This window comes from Ammodytes marinus (genome assembly GCF_949987685.1).
Source record: "Ammodytes marinus genome assembly, chromosome: 13".
Taxonomy (NCBI): domain Eukaryota; kingdom Metazoa; phylum Chordata; class Actinopteri; order Uranoscopiformes; family Ammodytidae; genus Ammodytes; species Ammodytes marinus.
In genome coordinates this window covers 2,680,085-2,700,491 of record NC_137217.1, presented here as the reverse complement: position 1 = coordinate 2,700,491, position 20,407 = coordinate 2,680,085, and the positions used below count along the sequence as shown (strand labels likewise).

The window sequence follows — 20,407 nt, the reverse complement described above, 5'->3', positions numbered from 1 at the left end:
AGGGCCTGCTGATTTAAAGCTATCATGTGTAATATATGTATTATGAGTGGGCATCTCTAAAAGTTAATTTTCTCTACAGTATAAAAACCATCATTTGGATTTTCAATTAATAGAAATAATAATTTTAAATGTACATATCCACCTTCTGTCCTTTATATTTCTGTTCATACAACAATAAACAGAGAAAATTCGAATTTTTCAGGCTTTTTTCGAATGGTAAAATTAATCGTGATTAATCCACAGAATCCTGTGATTAATCTGATTAAAATGTTTAATCGTTTGACAGCCCTAGTTTAAACAAATATATGATGTATTTGTACTGTTTTATATTGAGTACATGTCGAAAAGGATTAGGAACATTTTCTGTTGTATTCACATTTTAAACTTTTTCGGAATTGTGGTTGTAATTGAAAGTTAATCAACATTAAAGACAAACCATTGATGAAACGTGACAGACTTTGTTATTTGTCCTTGTGTAAAAGGTGGTGCCCCTAGGAACTTTGATTGTTATCAAAGCAATATTAGTTTCTAATAAAAAAAATAATCTGAATAAACTGTAACCACTACACATGTCGAGTGCATTTTATAATCTGCCTCACACATACTGTATGTTAACAGATGGTTACACTTTCATGTTGCATACTTTTTTTATTTGAAGGCTATTTTTCACATAGAGTCCTGCAAAGATGTGCAGTTTGCAGTTTGGATGGTGAATCCGTTTTAACTACACTCAAAAAAGTGAACTCAGTGAGCTGTTGAATTTAATTAATGTTTTTATGTCAAATTTAATTAACATGTCTGCGTTGGCTTTTAAAACGTAACCCACTTCAGTTGGTTTCACTTAAATGTAAGACTTCTTAAAACCAAAGAACGCCAGTTGAGTAAATACAAAGTAACAGTTTTGAGTAAATCGCACAATCAAGACTGAACACACAACAATTGTCCTAGATGTGTTGCCGTAGGCCAGCATTGCGCATGCTCGTGAACGTGGACATCGGGAGCAAGAAATTCAAACGTCGCCATCTTGACTACAGACGCATGGCAAGCACCAAGAGAGTTGTAATGAACAGCCATCTAAAAATCCTCATAAGTTTGAAATTACCTTTAAATGCAACATGTTTTCTTTCTGCAGTTAGGGAAGCAAGGCAGTGTGAAAAAGGATTTACCTTTTCTGTTTTTTGGTAAATAATTCTCATTGCTGGGTCCATAATCTCCAATGTGTTGTGTCTCTTAGCCTGTTATCTTATATATACACTGTGTTGTTATCCAAAGTGTGAAAAACATTGCATCGTATGACATTTTCTTCCATTTCAAACGTGTTGGTCGTAACGTTTGACGGCAAGATATGCCTATTGTATTTGCATTAAACGTTGTAATTCAACTATACTACTTGTTTTGTGTACTCTTGGACCGATATCTTATGCACTATTTAGTAATGTGATTTGAATTAACATAATTAATATATATGTAGAAGTTGTTGATAATATATGATCAGGTGAAGTACGTTTTGTCAACCAGTTAAGTAAAACAAAGTACAGTGGTTCCCACACTTACATACACTGTAAACAATTGCTGTAAATTTACAGCAGGATTTCAACAGCATTAACCTGTTATTTATAAAAACAGCATTTAACTGTTAATATAAAAGGCAGTCTGTTAAATGACAGTCCTTTGCTGTTATGTTACGGAATGGTAATGTTTTTCAAAAATACTGAACTTTGCTGTTAATTTACCATCAAACTTAGAAGGGACAACTTGACATGAGCTGCCTGCACATGTGAAGCTTATACAATTTTCTTCATTAATCCTCATCCATCCACATCTTAACTAATAAGTGTTGTTTACTTTATATCCTCTGGTTAAGTTTACTTAAAGTTGAGTTATATTTACTTGGAAATCGAAAGTGCAGTTAACATAATTAAACCAAGTTAGTCTGAAGTTATGTTTACTCAGTAGAATGAAGGAAACGGATTGCCTTCGATAAATCAAGTAAGCACAACAAAGTGTATTGTAGAGACGCCCCCTTTCCCACAATGACTTGCACTGGACTAAACGTTTGGTATGTTGCTATTTGCACCCTCAGTAAAGGGGATGTTTCACTCCATTACGTCACTATGCATTTTGTTTAAATAAAACATTTCTGTGTGAACTAACCGTTATTTTTGGTTATAACAAACGGTTTGTGGAAATCTTAAGCAAGATCCCTAGTTCAACTCAGGAGACAATTTGCAATATAAATTAATCATTCCATTGAACTTGATATATTGTGACAAGTGTCTTGAAGTAACAAACAGAAGCTGATCTCTGTGTTTAGCATTTGAACAAATAGGGGACATAGTAAACTTACATATGGAATGAAACACATCTGCCCAATGAAATATAACATCCCCTTCACTCACGGTGCAAACAGCAACATAACAAACATTTAGTCCAGGTTCATCCCTTTTTTTCATTAACAGTATAATCCTGTCAATTTTAGTGACAGTAAAATAATGTTCATTTAACAGTATTAAAATGGCAACCCTGCTGCCAGTTGATTAATGTTTTTTTTCCAGGGAAATTTCTTACAGTGTATGTAAGTTAAGTTGGAACTACAATGTGAGGTTAAGTTAGTCTTGCTTAATAAAGTTGAGTCATATTAACGTAAGTGGGTTAAGTCAGTAGAATGATTATCTTTGTTGGTATTACTCAACACAGTTAATTAAGGCAAATGTAGCCATGTTATGTTGAATGTACTTAACCTAGTTAAGTTGGTTGCACACAAGTGAGTTGATTCCATTTTAATCATAATTTTCAAATATATCTAACTTAACTCAGTTGTGTGGAAAACGTTGACATAACTGTATTAAGTAAATTCAACAACTTATTTTTTTGAGTGTACGGTGATGATGCTTCAGCTGAGGACATGGCCATCTATGATGTTATCATGTGCATGAGAACTGACACAGCAATGCATCTTTTATTTTATGTTTCATCATTGCTCTAATTACCTCAATTTTAACTTGTGTGAGCAACTAAGTGAAAAACCTGGGGGGTTGATAATTCTACACAGTGGTGAAGGGGGAGGTCAGCCAGATGCATTGTGTGCTAGTGTGCATCCATGAGTGTGCATCTTGTATGCAGACGGGGGCGATGCATGTACACACTTCAAAGGGGGTGTGAATCGCAGTCACTGGGCTTGAAATCAAGGAGAGGGAAGATTGTTTATGGACTGCTAAAAGTAACTAATCTCCCTTCTCTATGAGAATTAATCGGCTTAAACGTTCTCTTGGCCCATCGAATGTGTCTGCCCGTAATGTGTGGACACTGGATCTGTGGCTGCTCCTCTGTCGTAGCCATAATGCCAATCCTATAGGCCGGCTTCACAATGTCTCTGGAGTGGATCACATTCTTGTGTAAATGCTTGTCTTTCACGGTGGGGAAATAGCATTAGCCACTTGACCAGCAACACATTCTGACATTTTGGTCGATATGCTGACACACTGAGAGACATGTGTTGATCAGAGTTTGATGTGTGTGTGTGTGTGTGTGTGTGTGTGTGTGTGTGTGTGTGTGTGTGTGTGTGTGTGTGTGTGTGTGTGTGTGTGTGTGTGTGTGTGTGTGTGTGTGTGTGTGTGTGTGCGTGCGTCGGTCAAACACATGTCCACATGATGATTTGACCTTTTCAGCAGTAATCACATGAGCTTTCTGCATCCTCTTCTCCCATCATGGCAGTGGGCTCACATCTTAAAGCCTGGTTCTTTTACTGCTGGTTTCCATTGAGCAAAACAGTTCGGTTCAGCAGGGCACAGTAACCTTAGATCTGGCTTGCGTTTCCACTGCCGACAGCACCCTTACTTGGTAGGGATGGTTTATGTAGAACGCCGATAGCTGCGGTCACAGTATAATCAGTATATATGGGTAAGAGCTGCGGAAAGGCGCTGGCCGCGGCAGCTATGTGACTGTTGGCTGACCATAGCATTAGTAACTATGGTGAGATCAGACATAGTGTAGCATTATCTTTTTCCACACAACACTTTTCATTAGATGACTTCACATGGCGGTTTTACTCTCACACGGAAAGTAATCTTTCGACCATCAATGGACTGCAGTGTGTAGCTCCACCCTTTTGGTACCCTTTTCAGACGGCTGGGTACCCCGATTAAAGGGGGACAAAAATACGTCCGGCACAGCTCGCTTATTTTGTTAACCTTACTAACTTTTGACAGTGGAATCAATGAAAACAAGGCTTTAGTTACTGAATGCCTGATGCCACCAACCAAGGGGTGCAACCATTTTGATTTGTTTTGGAACCAGGCAGATCTATTCAAAAGAGATTCACCCAACACACCATGGAAGCCAAAGTGTGGCGTGCAATATCCAGCATGTAATAATAATAATAATAATAATACATTTTATTTATATAGCGCTCTTCTCTCACTCAGAGCGCTTTACAAAAACAAAACAATAAATAAACAAAAATAACATGTAGAGTTGGGTTGGTGGGTGAACTAGGGGTAGGCAGAGGAGAAGAGATGGGTCTTGAGTTTGGACTGGAAGATGGTGAGGGACTCAGAGGTTGCGTTCCGAATCGCATACTTTTTCTTTTTTCTATTCTACATACTACATCCGACGATAAAAATAATCTAGTTAGGATGCAGTAGGCATACTATTGGGACATACTTTACTCTCTTATTTCATCATAACATTGCGCCTTGATCTTGCCTCTTGCTTTTATATCCGTCGCATCCCCGTTTGTTTTCATATGGAAGATTCGTCGATGTGACGTCACTTCACGTGCGCACTGGATTGTGGGTCAGAATCGCCCAATTAGGATGCAGTTTTCAACACTAACAATCTTGGCCGCATAAAGTAGGACATCCGGGTACTTCTAACCATCCTAAATCTGGCCACAAGAATCGGGACATCCTAAATCTTTTTTCTACATACTATATAGTAGAAAGTATGCGATTCGGAACGCAACCAGAGTATTTAGTGCAATCCTACTCAGCACACGCCCACACCTCTGTTCTTCTGCACTCATCTCAGGTTACCATTCCAGTCACCAGCACCCCCTACTGTCCACCTCCGGCATCACCTTGTAAATTACTCGTTACTTCACCTCCCTGTTTGCTCTTGCTGTTTGTGTGAGCTTCCCCTGCAGAGTGATGTCAAGCCACAGACCACATGGGTTTAACATTACTAACTTGAAATCTGTACCCACTATGTGTAATAACCTAAAACAACCTACAGCATCAAATTAAAATAAATACACTCATAACTGTTAACCAATTTAAACTAATTATTTTGAATCAGTCCCAGTCTACTTGTAACTGTTTTAATTTGGCTATGTTCTGCTTCATTCAATTGATCTGAATGTTTGAATTGTTTTTGTCTCTTTGTAGGCTTGTTGCGTATTTTTATTGTTTATTGTGTGTATGTACAGTCATATGAAAAAGTTTGGGAACCCCTCTCAGCCGGCATTATAATTGACTCTACTTTCACAAAAAAATATATAAAAGTGGTATGTCTTTAATTTACCAGGAACAGCTAAGTACTGGGATGTTTTCCAAACAAAGATTTTTTGAAAAGCAGTATTTGGTTGTATGAAATTAAATAAAATGTGAAAAACTGGCTGTGCAAAAATATAGGAACCCTTGTGGTTTTGTTGATTGTAATGCCTGTAACAGCATGTAAAACTGATGACTTTAAACACAAAGTTGGTTGGATTATGTTGTTAAGCCTTGAACCTCATATAATTGTCTGTTTAATCATGATAAAATGTATTTTAGGTGCCTAAATGCAAGTTGCACTTCTCTTTGACTCTCTGCTGAAGTGAGACAGAATGGGATCATCAAAGCAGCTCCCAAAAGATCTGAAAAACAAAGATTGTTCATTGTCATGGTTTAGGGGAAGGCTACAAGAAGCTTTCCCAAAGGTTTCAATTGTCAATTTCGACTGTAGGGAACGTTGTCAGGAAATGGAAGGACACAGGCATAGTGGCAGTTAAACCCAGGCATGGCAGACCAAGAAAAAAACAGGAGCGGCATAGGTGGAGGATTGTGAGAATGGTTGCACACAACCCACAGATCACCTCCAAAGACCTGCAAGAACATCTGGCTGCAGATTGTGTATCTGTACATCGTTCAACAATTCAGCGCAATTTGCACCAAAACATCTGCTTTTTATAAAGACCAAATAACTTAATTTTTGTCTCATCAGTCCAAAGCATTTTCTTCCAATATGAATCTGGCTTGTCTGAATGAGCTTTTGCATACTCCATGCAACTGTATCTGTGGGGTGGGCGCAGAAAGGGCTTCCTTCTCATCACCCGCCCATACAGATGTTTTGGTGCAAATTGCACTGAATTGTAGAACCATGTACAGATACACAATCTGCAGCCAGATGTTCTTGCAGGTCTTTGGAGGTGATCTTTGGGTTGTGTGCAACCATTCTCACAATCCGCCGCATATGCCGCTCTTGTACTTTTCTTGGTCTGCTAGACCTGGGTTTAACTGCAACTGTGCCTGTGTCCTTCCATTCCCTGACAGCGTTCCTTACAGTAGAAATTGACAATTGAAACCTTTGGGAAAGCTTCTTGTAGCCTTCCCCTAAACCATGACAATGAATAATCTTTGTTTTTAAGATCTTTTGGGAGCTGTTTTGATGATCGCATTCTGTCTCACTTCTGCAGATAGTCAAAGAGAAGTGGAACTTGCATTTAAAACACCTTTTATCATGATTAAACAGACCTTTATATGAGGTTCAAGGCTTAACAACATAATCCAACCAACTTTGTGTTTAAAGTCCTCAGTTTTACATGCTGTTACATGCATTAAAATCAGCAAGACCACAAGGGTTCCCATATTTTTGCACAGCCAGTTTTTCACATTTTATTTAATTTCATAAAATTAAATACTGCTTTTCAAAAAATCTTTGTTTGGAAAACATCCCAGTACTTAGCTGTTCCTGGTAAATTAAAGACATACCACTTTTATCTTTTTTGTGTGAAAGCAGAATCAATTATAATGCCGGCTGAGAGGGGTTCCCAAACTTTTTCATATGACTGTATATACCTCGACGTCATTGTAAAAGAGGGTCACCCCTCAATTGATCTTTCGAGGTTAAATAAAGGAAAATTAAATGAATTAATGAGTATAAAAAAAGAAGAAGAGTGTGGCTGCAGTAGGGAGACAAACTATAACTGTGAGTGCATTCATTTTCAGAGAGAGAAAATGGAATTCAAGTTATGTAATATTGTTTATTCCCTAGGTGCCTGCAGCTAATCCCAACCATCAGACAGAATGTCATATGGATCCCTTGACGGAGGCTCTTTTGGCAGTCGCAACCCATTTGGAGGCCCTACGAGTCAGGGCTACCAGCCAGTAGGTAAGGGCAGATATTGATGTATTAGATTTTTTTGAAAATCTCGTTTTATGCTTCCCTCTAAAAGGTCCCACGTAGCAGAAATATTGAGAAAAATAAAAGTTTACTACTATAAATTTGAGACACTGGTGTAATTACCGTCCACTAGATCAATGTGAATTTGCTTTACCACCCTTTGTACATATAGTTTTGTTTCCACACACACATACAACACATAGAATTGCTGTGTAAAAAGAACTCAGTTCAGTTGTAAGTCAGAATACTACCAGTTGGTTCAATTTAGTGGTAATTTTGTCGGATCAAGAAATGCTCATCGCTTTATTTTTCTTTTGTTAAGAAGCATAACAAGTGAAATACTATGATAATATTATCAACACTACCTTACCAAAGACCATTGCTTACCTAATGTGCAAAAAGAAAATGAATCAGATCCCTGAATAGAAAAGGAAGATGTGTGCATAGTGTTTCATACTTGGGGTGCATTGTTCCTGTGCACAGGGCCGTATCACCAAATTCTGGGCCCCTATACAAAAAGTCCGGAAGGGCCCAGGGTACTTTTGGATGACTTTGACAGCTCATGAGAGAACAGTAGGCATGGGATGCAATAAAAAGCCTTGGCTCAGGCTCAATGTCACATTAGCCCTCAACACTATAGCAGTCACTCTGGCATAGGCTGTCTGTAATGCTGTAATACAGAGATATTCTGTTAGGGTATAATATAATTCTTAATTCAGTGGCCATATTTTGTGTGATTGTCATCAAGGTAGCTAGCATGACCTGCTAAAAATAAACATTCAGTAGTAGGCTACTATGATAACCTATTATTTACTATCTATGATGATAACACCGTTAGCTACGTTAGCTTCAAACACTGGGCCTAGGGCTAAATGTTAGCAACACACACAAGTGAACTACACTGTAGTAGCATAACTAAAGCTAATAAGACAGTAAAATGTAATGTACAGTTAAGCTGGTAAGTGATTTACATGATCGGCTATCAGCACGCGGTCGGTGAAGTCTGAAGTAAAGAAAGGCAGCTCCAGCAGGCATCAGCTAGACATAGCCGCTCTGCAAAGCAAGCAGCCTTCTAGCCAAAGTTACTAAACTCTTCTTTTGAGAAATGGACGCTGCAAATGCTGGAATTGTTGGTGACTCGTTTATGATTCACCAAAAATGTGCTCCACTGCAGCAAAACAACTCCACGGCAGTTTTAAAAATAATGCTTTGAGGTTGAGCTCATTCAGTCGTGCAATCTACCGTACCGTTCTGTGTCTCTGGGCCTAAGCGGACCCTTGTGGGACTGCGCTCATGTGAAAACGAGGAAGACATCCGATTGGCTATAGCTAGTTCCTGGTTGAAAAAAACACATTCGTGAATCCAGCAGATGTGAGGGGAGTCTCATAAATCTCACATAAATACAGACCAATTCACACATGAATGCAAGGAAGTTTACAAATTAAAAGCATTTTGTAAATTCAAATGTAACAGTTTGTATATAAATGTAACAACATCCAAACACATTTTTGATGAAAATTGCAAATCTTTTTTAAATTAATATATTTATGGATTTATATTACATTTATTTAAAACAAGACACATTTGTGTGTGGATCGGAAATGTGTTTGTGAAACTTTTTATTATAGATGGATTTATTTTACATTTATATATGACGGTATCCATTTGTGTGTGCACTGAAATGTATTTGTGAAAAGAGAGTCATTTATATATAAATCACAAAATACAAGTGTGAATCCTTCTCTGTGCCTTCATTAATATTGATACTGATCTGAGGCCATATACCAGCCACCTGAAAAGGTAGAGCTGCACACTGCCGTCCGTTGATTGGTCAAAATAATCATTTCCGCATTGAATCGCCGTGTGTATTCACCATGGCAAGAGTGAGGAGAGTCTTGTGCTTAGCGAAAAATGCACAGCACTGTTTATTGTGTGGTGTTTTTCCTCTTCGTCAAATTAATCAGTGAGCTACACTGTGTCCCGCTGCTACGATGTTACCAGTTAGCCTGTAGCTGCCGCGGCCAGCGATGTTCACTCACTGTCTCTGTCGACTTGCACCAAGCCATCTCTGTGCATACATTTACCAGCGTAATATGCTCACAACACGGAGAATAAATATATAAGCGGCCGGTTTGGCCAAGCAAAAACGAGAGACCGCTGGCTTGACCACAGTTGTTCCACAACCCAATACATCGCCCTCCAGCCCAAACCCCGCCCTACCAGTAAGGGTAGGGTCGGCGGTGGAAACACCACCCAGATTCTTAAAAGCGAGCTGTCCTGCTTTGAGCCGCTCTGACCGACCCGCTCCGCTCTGTAGAAAACGAAGCATTAGAAGCTTATCAGTTGAAGAATAAAAAAGGGAAATGTTGGAGGGAAAAACCTGCTGTGTTGAACTGAATTGTAGCAGCACTTGTGTGTTATAAATACCAGTTGCATGTCAACATTGTGGTATAATAAGTTTGCATTCAGTACTCATCCACTTTAAAGCAGGCAATTAGAGTCAGCTTTCCCATTCATCACAAGACATTTATTATTAATACAGAAATTAATAATTCAAGCAACGATTACATAGAAAAAGTATCCACTTTGTTTTAAGTTTAATCATATATGCACACAGTACATGTTTATTGACTCTTGTATATAGTCACCAACAGTGTTATACAGTATGTGTCAATCCTGTGTGTGTGTGTGTGTGTGTGTGTGTGTGTGTGTGTGTGTGAGTGAGAGAGAGAGAGAGAGAGAGAGAGAGAGAGAGAGACTCAATGCGTATTGAATTAGAGATGGTGAGGATAGTGAACTAATGTTTCCTGTATAGGCCATGAACAAAATGCAATTGTAACGCAAATATTCATTATGTGCATTCATTTGAAACCCACTAGTTCAGTTTTAGTCTGTCTTTCTTTTCTTTGTTTGTCACATGTGTTGGTTATGTTAACAAAGCATGCTTGTTATTCTGGCTATAATGAATAAAGTTTCAAAATTATTGTGACTGCAGATTGCAAATTGTTCACTCTTACTTACTGCTCACACATATTGAGTGTAGCTGTAAAATGTGTAAGACTTGATGAAAATGTTGATTATGAATTTGTTATAGATGTGATTGCTTAGAGAATGCATGCGGCAGACAATCACAGCCTCAGCGCACTACATTTTCTACTCAAATCACCGAGCAGACAATGAAGTGCTTAGTGTTGAGTTTAATGAATAGGGTTTCAGGCTTTTTTTCTTAATGTCCTCTATTTGGCCATTCTGCACCAAATACATATGCCTGTATCTGTCTGCTTTCTGTGCATTTCTAGCAGTGTATACTGGATATATGTTTATACCAATCACGTTTGACACTGGAGGAGGGGAGTAGCTGGCACAAGTCATTATGCTGTCATTCATTTACACAGTGATGGAAGAGGTAAGGATGTGTCAGAGTGGAACAAGACCAACATCACATATGCTTTGTGGGTGTGTGTGTGTGTGTGTGTGTGCTCCAGCATACTGTACTCATATGTTTGTCCCTGAAATCATCCACTTCACTCAGGCTGACAGGCAGCTTGTGCCTCCCTGTCTTCTCTATGGTAGGCAGACAGATGGGAACCTCAGTCACCAGAAAGTGCCTCTTTGATCACAGTTGTACATTCTGAGGGATATGAGTGGTGGAGAGGGGCAGAGAGTAGCAGCCTGTCAGATTGGCGGTGTGTTGCTCGGGCTGATCTGAAGGCAGGCTCAGGAGTGTGATCAAAGCCCAGGTTAAGTCTGTAATAGAGCTGTCTCTCTCTTAGGCTAATCTGTCTCTCCTCCCTCTCTCTCTCTGCACTCTTGTCAGGCAGCATGGCACTTCCACCACAGCTGACTGTCTCATCCAGGACCACAGGAGAACACAGCTTTCAAATACCACAAATATTCACATGCCATTGTGTTGATTTTTGAAGGGGAACGACTTTTAGGTGCTTCATAAGATTTCATTCGATGCAATACGTGGAAGTAGAGGTTTTATGTTTACCTCCGGCTAAACAAGGAATAAAATAAATGTGACTAAGTTCACAATTGTGTGTGTGTGTGTGTGTGTGTGTGTGTGTGTGTGTGTATGCATGTGCATGTATGTCTGTGTTAAGCCAATTCAAATGGGTAGTATGTGTGTTTAAACAGAGAACGACAACAGTGCCAGGTTAAAAAGTGGATTGTTTGTTTACATGGGAGATAGTGGTTGCTTTTGTAACTCTTCCAACTGTGAGCCTGTGCATCAAGTAAAACTAATCTCAGTTTAGCAGTGGTTTAATAACCTTACTATGAAATAACCCAGCAATAAATTCAGTAAGTAATAAGCCAAATCAATACATGCACATTTCTGGTAGTTTGCTTAGCCATCTGTAATCTATTGCTATGAGATTGTCCTGTGGCGTTAACTCTTCCATATGAAGACCTTTGATGAACAGTGGACCGTGAGTCAAGTTGTGTTTTTGCGTTTGATAGCAGCCCTGCTGTAACCTGGTTCAACCAGAACATCGTACTTCATTTCATTTGTACAGAAGGTCTGGAACTGCTCTATTGGCAAACGTTCACTCACTTGGAGGCGGGTTTCTGTTGAAGTTTTAAACTATTGGATCTGCCCAGTGCCACTCTGGATCAGCCAACCAATCACATAACGTTTGGTCGTGACGTATGTCATGAGCCGGCTTCTGACGGTGCGTTCCAGTTGTACTGGGAACTCCGAAATTTCCGACTTCACTACATAATGTAGTCTATGGATCTACCGGTACCTGGCAACGGTAACTTGCTAAGAGCCTAACGTTTAGTTATTTGGATGAGAAAGGTTGTAGGCGTCCATACTTTCGCGAGCAGATGCACTGGAACACAGACAGGTCGGAACTCGGAACTACCAAGTCGGAAATTTCCAAGTTCCGAGTATAAAGAAATGAAGCATTCAACTGAAACTGGAGCGCGACTTCGACGTCATCGTTCTCAGCCACTCGCTCTGTTCGCTGATTGGACATCCAAAAATCTGGACGAGCAGGAACAAATGAATGCACCGCAGCCCCAGACTGACTACTGAAGTGAAATGAAAACTGAGCGGAAGTAGGTATGCGGGCGGTGCCAGGCTAGCCCTGCTGTAGTGTTGTGATCTTTGCAGGTTGGAGGGAACTCATCTCTTTGATTGTTCTTAAAAGATAGCAGCTTGGCTTCTAAGGTGCTCCTAATCTTTAATAAGTCAGCTGGCGGACCTTGTGTCATTCTCAAATCCCCCCAGAATAAAAATAATAATTCATATTATTATTTTAACCCTTTTAAAAATGGTGGGTGGTAATAAATATTTGAAACCTTTTATACATGGTGGAAACAATCTGATTATTTTTTTTTTCTGCCAAGAGACATAATGTCTATTGATATGAAGGATTGAACTATGGCTTTATTTATTTAATCAGCTCAATACATTCTGAAGAATTGTAATGAATCACAATGAGCAGAGTTCAACATGATTCTTGTTTTGTCTGACTCAAAGCCAGTCAAAGTCCATCCCCTTCCACATCTCCCCGCTATAAGCTTGAGGAGTCTCACCTGCAGACTGCTTGGAGGTTAGACCTGACCCATGGATGTGTCCACAGTGTTAGGAGCTCTCTGTAGACATAGTGCTGCTCATTAGGCCTGAATGAAGCCAGAGAGGTGGACTGGGTGTGACAGGGCTGTGATGAACACTCTCTCCCCCAGCTCCATGCTCTGCTGATGGGCAGTAAGTAGCCTAAAGCGGGCCATGTGTGAGACAGCCACGCATCGATTAAGGCAGTGGTTCCCAACCTTTTTTCCTTGAGGACCCCCGTGCCAGGGTCCAAGACAAGCAAGGCCCCCCCAACCCTAACTCCGACCCACATACACACAATAAAAGAATAGTGATTAATAACAAACTTTTATTTGGAAAAAAAATTAACAGGTACTGATTTACACAGAGCTCCGTGGCTCTGTGTAAATCAGTACCTGCTTTTTCAAAAGCTTTTCTGATGTCCGTGGATCTTCTTGATAGTGCCAATTGCTTCTTTCTCTCAAAATATTCTCGACTTTCACCAATAGTCTCGGGGTGTTTGGTCTCCTGGTGTCGTTTCAGTTTGCATGGTTTCCAGCTTTGATTAGCTAGCTTCTTGCCACAAATGACGCATTCTGGCCGAAAACTGTCCTGTCCTTCAATAAAACCAAAATGTATCTCTCGAGATATTGCTTTGTTTTCATCTTTGGTACAGACGGACCATCTGTACATTTACGTTTCACAGACATTTTTTTTTCTGTGTAAAGTGAGGCTGACCGCAGCGAAACAATCAGCATTGCCCGCCACCCACGAGCCGACCGGAAGGTTGCTTACGCAAGTTCAGAGGTCATATAATAATGAATTTAAATGTGGACCAATAATATGTTTTAATTAGCATTAAACATCGTTTTGATTATCCAAATGGATGTTATTGGGGTTTTATGAATTTAATGTGCAATTTTTTAATTTTTTTCCACAAGTCACAACCTCAGCGCAGGCAAACTTGTGCGCCCCCTTTGCGATCTCTGGCGCCCCCTGCTGGGGGGCGTGGACCTCAGGTTGGGAACCATTGGATTAAAGGACCAACTGAAACACCATTGATCTCAAGTCCAGCCTTCTGTGACCCCTCCGTCCTCATGTAAGGGCAGGTTTTCTGCCCTACAAAGGCAAAAGACCTTAACTCACCAGAGTGTAGAACTGAGAAAAATGAGTTCAAAGTTATTTTGTTGTCCTGCCAAATCAGTTGTAGGTAGATTATTGAAAATTTGGCATGTTATTGTATGAAAAGGAAGTTATTTATCCCCCAAAAATTTGACCCTTATTCGGAGGTTACTGTACTCTGCCTTTGTATTATCTGCAAAACAATAATGGGTCATACAAAGGCAAAAGACCTTAACCTTCAGTGCATCTTAGGCCCTTTTTGGTACATTTTGGTTTTTCATTTCACAACTGCTGAGGCTGTGTTCATGCAAATGGCTTCATATTTGGTCAAGGCTAATGTTTTCTGACCAATTTATGAATTTTATCCTCAATTCATTAATTTACACTATAATGCACTGTATATTATTTTTCCTCACACTCAGCCTCCTTGGCCAAAACGGCACCTCATTGACTCCCATTCAAACGACATTTTTTGACCCTTCTGCCAATAGCTGATAGAAACCAGATTTTTTTTGTTTTGTTTTATTTCCTTGCACTAATGTCTTGAAAATTTAAATTTTTTGTGTTTTTTTTTTAATTGCATCGGTTTTCTCTCATATACCATTGGTTTTAATTACAGGCTGAGATTTAATATTGCTCTCCTCTGCTACTAGCCACTGCAGGCCACATGAATAAATTGTTTCAGCTAAAATGCTCTCTCTGTATTCTTAGTGATGGCATAGTATAGTATAGATGTGTTTTTCGACAAATAAGTGTGTGTGCGTGTCTGTGTGTGTATCCAAACACGGACACTCAAATTCACATAGAGAAAAACAGTTCAGTGTAAATCCATAAAAACTGCATGTGTTGATCCCATGGTCAATTGAGGTTAAATACATGAATTTGGTAATATTAGACATTCATCCTGTTCTTATACCTTGAAATTTTACATTTTTACTATTTTACAGATGATGCGTGAATTTCATCCTTATAGGCCTGAAGAGCAAAGATACCCCTAGTGGAAACGAGGGAACTGTGATTCATTTTGTATTGTTATCAGTTGTAAAGGCTATAGGCAGGACTTAATTCATAAAACATCTGAAAAAATCATAAAAATATAAAATTTCAAGTTATAAGAGCAGGATGAATGTGTAATATTACCATATTCACAAACTTATCCTCAATTAACCATGATCGAAACATGCTGTTTTCATGGATTTACATTGAGCTGTATTTCTATGTGAATTTCACTATCTGTTATTTGATACACACACAGGCACACATATTCACAAATACATATTTGTTGAAATACACATATACACTACTCTATGCTATTATGAAGAACCCAGACAGGGCATGTTATCTCAAATATTTTATTCATGTAGCCTGCAGTGGCCTAAGTAGCAAGGGAGTGCAAATTTACATTTTAGCCTGTAGTTGAAACACTGGCATATGTGTGAAATTAGCAACAACTAGTAAAAAACACAAAAAATGGAAAATGTCAAGACATTAGTACAAGGAACCAAAAGAATAATAAAAAAATCAGTTTCTCTCATCTTTTGGCAGCAGGGTCAAAAAGTGTGGTTTTAATAGAATTCTGTGTGCCGTACAATGGCCCTTAATGGAGGGCACATTTTAAATCTTAAATAGCAAAAAGAATAGAAATGCATTCAATTCAATATTATTGTTAATTCTTGACATCTATCACACTCTTCTAATCCCACTCAAAAAAATCCAATTTAGACTAATTATTATTTAGCTTTTTACTTTTTGTGTTTTTTCTTTAAAAAATACGAGTGACTTTTTCTAAAACAACTGTAATTTAAAGGGTTAAAATCCTTAAAATAAAGATGAATATGGTTTGTATGGTGAGGACTCGAGTTGAAAAAGAAAGTTATAAAAAAAAATTGTGGAAAAATACATTCATGTTATTTTTATCTACATATCAATTCAAAGTGACATCTTAAGCGCCGAAGGAGGCTGAGTGTGAGTCTTTTTTTAAATCTTAGATATAAAAAAATATAAAAATGCATTCAAATCAATTTCATTGCACATTTTTTACATCTATCACACTCTTACAATCCCCCTCAAAAAAATCCAATTCAGACTAATTATTTAGCTTTTAATTGATATTTTGTGTTTTTCCATTATAAAAAACGAGTGACTTTTTCTAAAACAACTGTAATTTAAAGGGTTAAAATCCTTAAAATAAAGATGAATATGGTTTGTATGGTGAGGACTCAAGTTGAAAAAGAAAGTTATAAAAAAAAATTGGTGGAAAAATACATTCATGTTATTTTTATCTACATATCAATCCAAAGTGACATCTTAAGCGCCGAAGGAGGCTGAGTGTGAGTCTTTTTTTAAATCTTAGATATAAAAAAATATAAAAATGCATTCAAATCAATTTCATTGCACATTTTTTACATCTATCACACTCTTACAATCCCCCTCAAAAAAATCCAATTCAGACTAATTATTTAGCTTTTAATTGATATTTTGTGTTTTTCCATTAAAAAAAACGAGTGACTTTTTCTAAAACAACTGTAATTTAAAGGGTTAAAATCCTTAAAATAAAGATGAATATGGTTTGTATGGTGAGGACTCGAGTTGAAAAAGAAAGTTATAAAAAAAAATTGGTGGAAAAATACATTCATGTTATTTTTATCTACATATCAATCCAAAGTGACATCTTAAGCGCCGAAGGAGGCAGAGTGTGATTTTTTTTAAGGATGCACTGAAGGTTAACTTCTATTCTATTGACAATTTGGATTTGTATCACTCTATATCAACATTTCCTGTGATAACAATAATAGCATTAACAGGGTTTTTCCTGGCTCAGAATGGGCCTTTCGGGGGTCAGTACGCGACCGACTTTTTTTGGGGTCGCGACTATGTGCAACAGTAAAGACAAACGGTTTGTGTATTTTAAGAGGGTGTGGGGTTGGGAGAGGGGTGTTTCTGTCCAGATAAAGAGCATTTCAGTCAGCCTGTCAATCACTGTGTTACCATGGAGCTCACTGACGCTTATGAAATCACAATAAACAACATGTAGATATGAAGTCAAAATACTAATAATGACTAGGCCTACCTATTTAATACTTTAATTGTTTCTAATTGATCTAAACCAAGGAAATTGCAAGAAGGTAGGGCTGCTCGATTATGAAAAAATCATAATCATGATTATTTTGAGTGATTGATTGTGTTATCACGATTATCAAAGACATTGATTTAAGAACATTATGCATTTATTTTACTTTTGTAGTGGTTACAGGTGGTTCAGATTAATCCTGCTATTAGAAATTAATCTGATGATTAATAATACTTTAATAGTTTATTAAAGTTCAAAAGGGGCACCACCATTCATTTAAGAAATGGAAAAATAATAGCAAATTGTCTCGTTTAATCAAAGGTTTATTCTCAAATGTTGATTAGTTTAATGTTCAGTTAAATAAATCAATATTAATAAATCCTAGTCTCAATGATAATTTCCATAAAATTAATGTAATCAAATAATTACTATTATAAATTTGGTAATATGATCTTAACACTGAAGGCTACAGAATCCTTGTACTTGTTGGTTGCAGACTTCCCAATAATATTCACACAAATGAATGACAGAAACTTCTAGTTACAAAAGAAAATGCATGTAATTTATTAACATAAAGTAAATAAAATCCAACACATTTAAAAACCACTAAACTAAAGCACACAGTGTGTGTGTGTGTGTGTGTGTGTGTGTGAGTGTGAGTGTGTGTGTGGGGGTGCAGGTCTGTGGATGCAAATTGAGTGTGTGAGTGTGGGGGTGTGAAAAACCTTTGGGGGAGAGCTTGAGGCTTGGTTAGACTGTGTGTTGTGTTCCCCTAAGGTTAAGGTCTCAAAGTATGTAACAAAACGACAATGAATAGTTCAAATCAGTACACATACATTTCCAAGTTAAGTCTTTCAAGCCATGTGTTCTTGCTAAGCTAAGCTAACTGCCCAGAAGTTCATACGATGCCAGATGTTTACACAGCGTTTGTTGCAGTGTGAGAGGTTCTGGATCCTTTGGCATGAAACAGGGGTTTTGCTTCGCGGGTCGGTCTTGATGCAGTTCGGATGAACTGGTGCTTTCTGGATCTTCAGTAGCAACATGCTAACTGGCGTTGTTGCCTCTGGGCTATGGTTGTAGCTCTTAGCTGGATTCTTAACTTCTTTGTCTTAAGGGTCTGGCCTTGGTGGGAGCTTGTTTTGTTCCCTGGTTCTTCTGGTTGCTCTTTAGTTGCTTGGAGCAACAGGGTGGATCCTTGTTCCTCTTTGGTTGAGAGGGGCTTCACGGGTGTTTGGACAGGCCATGGTGTAGAGCCTGGATCAGGGAGACCAGAGCTTGTCTGGGTCCAGAAGGTTGTGCTACCCCCGGTCTCGGGTGGTTAGCCAGGCAGGAGAGAGCACCGAGCACCGCGGATGGTGCTTGAAGAAGAGCGGGCTGCACCACTCCGTTCGGAGATGCAGAGACAAATGCCTCGTTTCCACCGAGTAGAGCGGGTTGGGTCGGAGCGGCTCAGAGCGGGACAGCTCACTTTTAAGAATCTCGGTGGTGTTTCCACCGCCGACCCTACCTTTACTGGTAGGGCGGGGTTTAGGCTGGACTGCGATAGCCGCCGCCAGAATGTGGGTCAAACTATCGGGCTGTGGAACAACTGTGGTCAAGCCAGCGGTCTCTCGTTTTTGCTTGGTCAAACCATAGATAGTAGGGTCAAACCAGCCGCTTCTTTATGTCTTCCCCCCGTGTTGTTGTGAGCACAGAGACGGCTCGGTGCAACTGATAGAGACAGTGAGCAAACAGCGCTGGCTGCGGCATCGTAGCAGTGGGACAGTGCAGCCAACTGATTCATTTAATGACGAGGAAAAACACCACACAATAAACAGTGCATTACATTTTCGCCAAAACACAAGACTCTCTTCACTCTAGCCGAGGTGACTACACACGGCGGAAATGATTCTTTCGACCAACTGTGGTCAAGCCAGCGGTCTCTCGCTTTTGCTTTGTCAAACCAGCAGCTTCTTTATTTATTCCTCCGTGTTGTTGTGAGCGTGTATTTACTACTATTGGCGTAAAGACACAGAGACGGCTCGGTGCAGACAGTGAGCGAACAATGCTGGCTGCAGCAGCTACGTGACTAGCAGTGGGACACAGTGTAACCAACTGATTAATTTATTGACGAGGAAAAACACCATGATAAACAGTGCTGTGCTCACATTTTCGCCAAAACACAAGACTCTCTTCACTCTTGCCGAGATGACTACACATGGCGGAAATTATTCTTTCGGCCAATCAAATGACGGCAGTGTGTAGCTCCGCCTTTTAGGCACCCTTTCAGGCGGCTAGTACCCTACAGAGGAGTACTGAGATTAGGAGCGGCTCAGAGCGGTTAGGTGCGCTTAAACCGTACCCTACCCAACTTTTGGCAAATGAAAAGCCAAACTACCCGGACCGAACCGCTCCGATCCGACCCGCTCTACTCGGTGGAAACGAGGCAAAAGAGACTGGTCTGTACTAGCTCACTAGCTGTTATCAAAAACAGCATAAGACTTCTTGACCAATGGCAGAAGAGACGGGGGGGGGACATCCTGGCTTGGGCTGGCTAGGACAGAGGAACTGATAGGTGTGAAAACACAGATAAAAGTCTTGGCTCAAGCAGAGGAATGTTGGGGGTTTTGACACCAACATTTTGCTGTAGAGTCAGAAGTCTTAATGAATGAATGAACCCATGTACATATTCTCAATCTTTATCATTTTGGCGCTGGTGATTTTCCTTTGGCGCTGGATAAATACGCTTTGGAGCGCGCCAAAACTTTCTCTATGCAGGAAAAACCCTGATTAAGTGAGTTTTGTCGTGTTTGGCATAATAATACACAAATTGAATATATACATAATAAAATAAATAGACTTTTAAGGATAAAAATGTAAATTTTTGGAACATTTGAAATAAAATTATGGTTGTACTTATTTGAGATAAATTACAATTTTAAAGTAACCTTCCACCTATATTTCTTACATTTGAAAGGTTGGATGTCAATAAAATCTATTCTCTTATATGCCATTTATAATTTTCTGATAAGCTTATAGGAATATAGTTGTGTTTGATTACATTATGTGCAATGCAAGTTTTCAAGGGTCGGTGAAAAAACACTGCATTTTTGATGGAATAGAAAATGTATGTAGGCTATGTATATTTGTATTAGAGAGAGAGAGAGTCCGGATATCAGGGACTTAATTCTTCCCTCAACTATTCTTTATAATACTCTTAATATTATATGGTTAGGCCCCACTTCATACCCTGGAAATCCAGAGATAGCACGAGCAAATTTGCGTTCTTGTATGAATGTTTAAAAGTGGTG

The 20,407-nt window shown here is 39.0% G+C and overlaps 1 protein-coding gene across 1 annotated transcript in view; it reads left to right on the top strand.

Annotated features, from left to right (window-relative positions):
* Nucleotides 1-7,257: 7,257 nt before the first annotated feature.
* The window catches only part of tsnare1 (T-SNARE Domain Containing 1), a gene marked incomplete at its 3' end in the record, with an annotated part of 188,010 nt that continues 174,860 nt past the window's right edge, over nucleotides 7,258-20,407 (top strand). Inside the window, exon 1 of the mRNA XM_080038829.1 lies at nucleotides 7,258-7,368. Coding sequence (XP_079894955.1) covers nucleotides 7,284-7,368 — 85 coding nt within the window. The 5' untranslated portion in view covers nucleotides 7,258-7,283. The remainder of the gene's footprint in view (nucleotides 7,369-20,407) is intronic.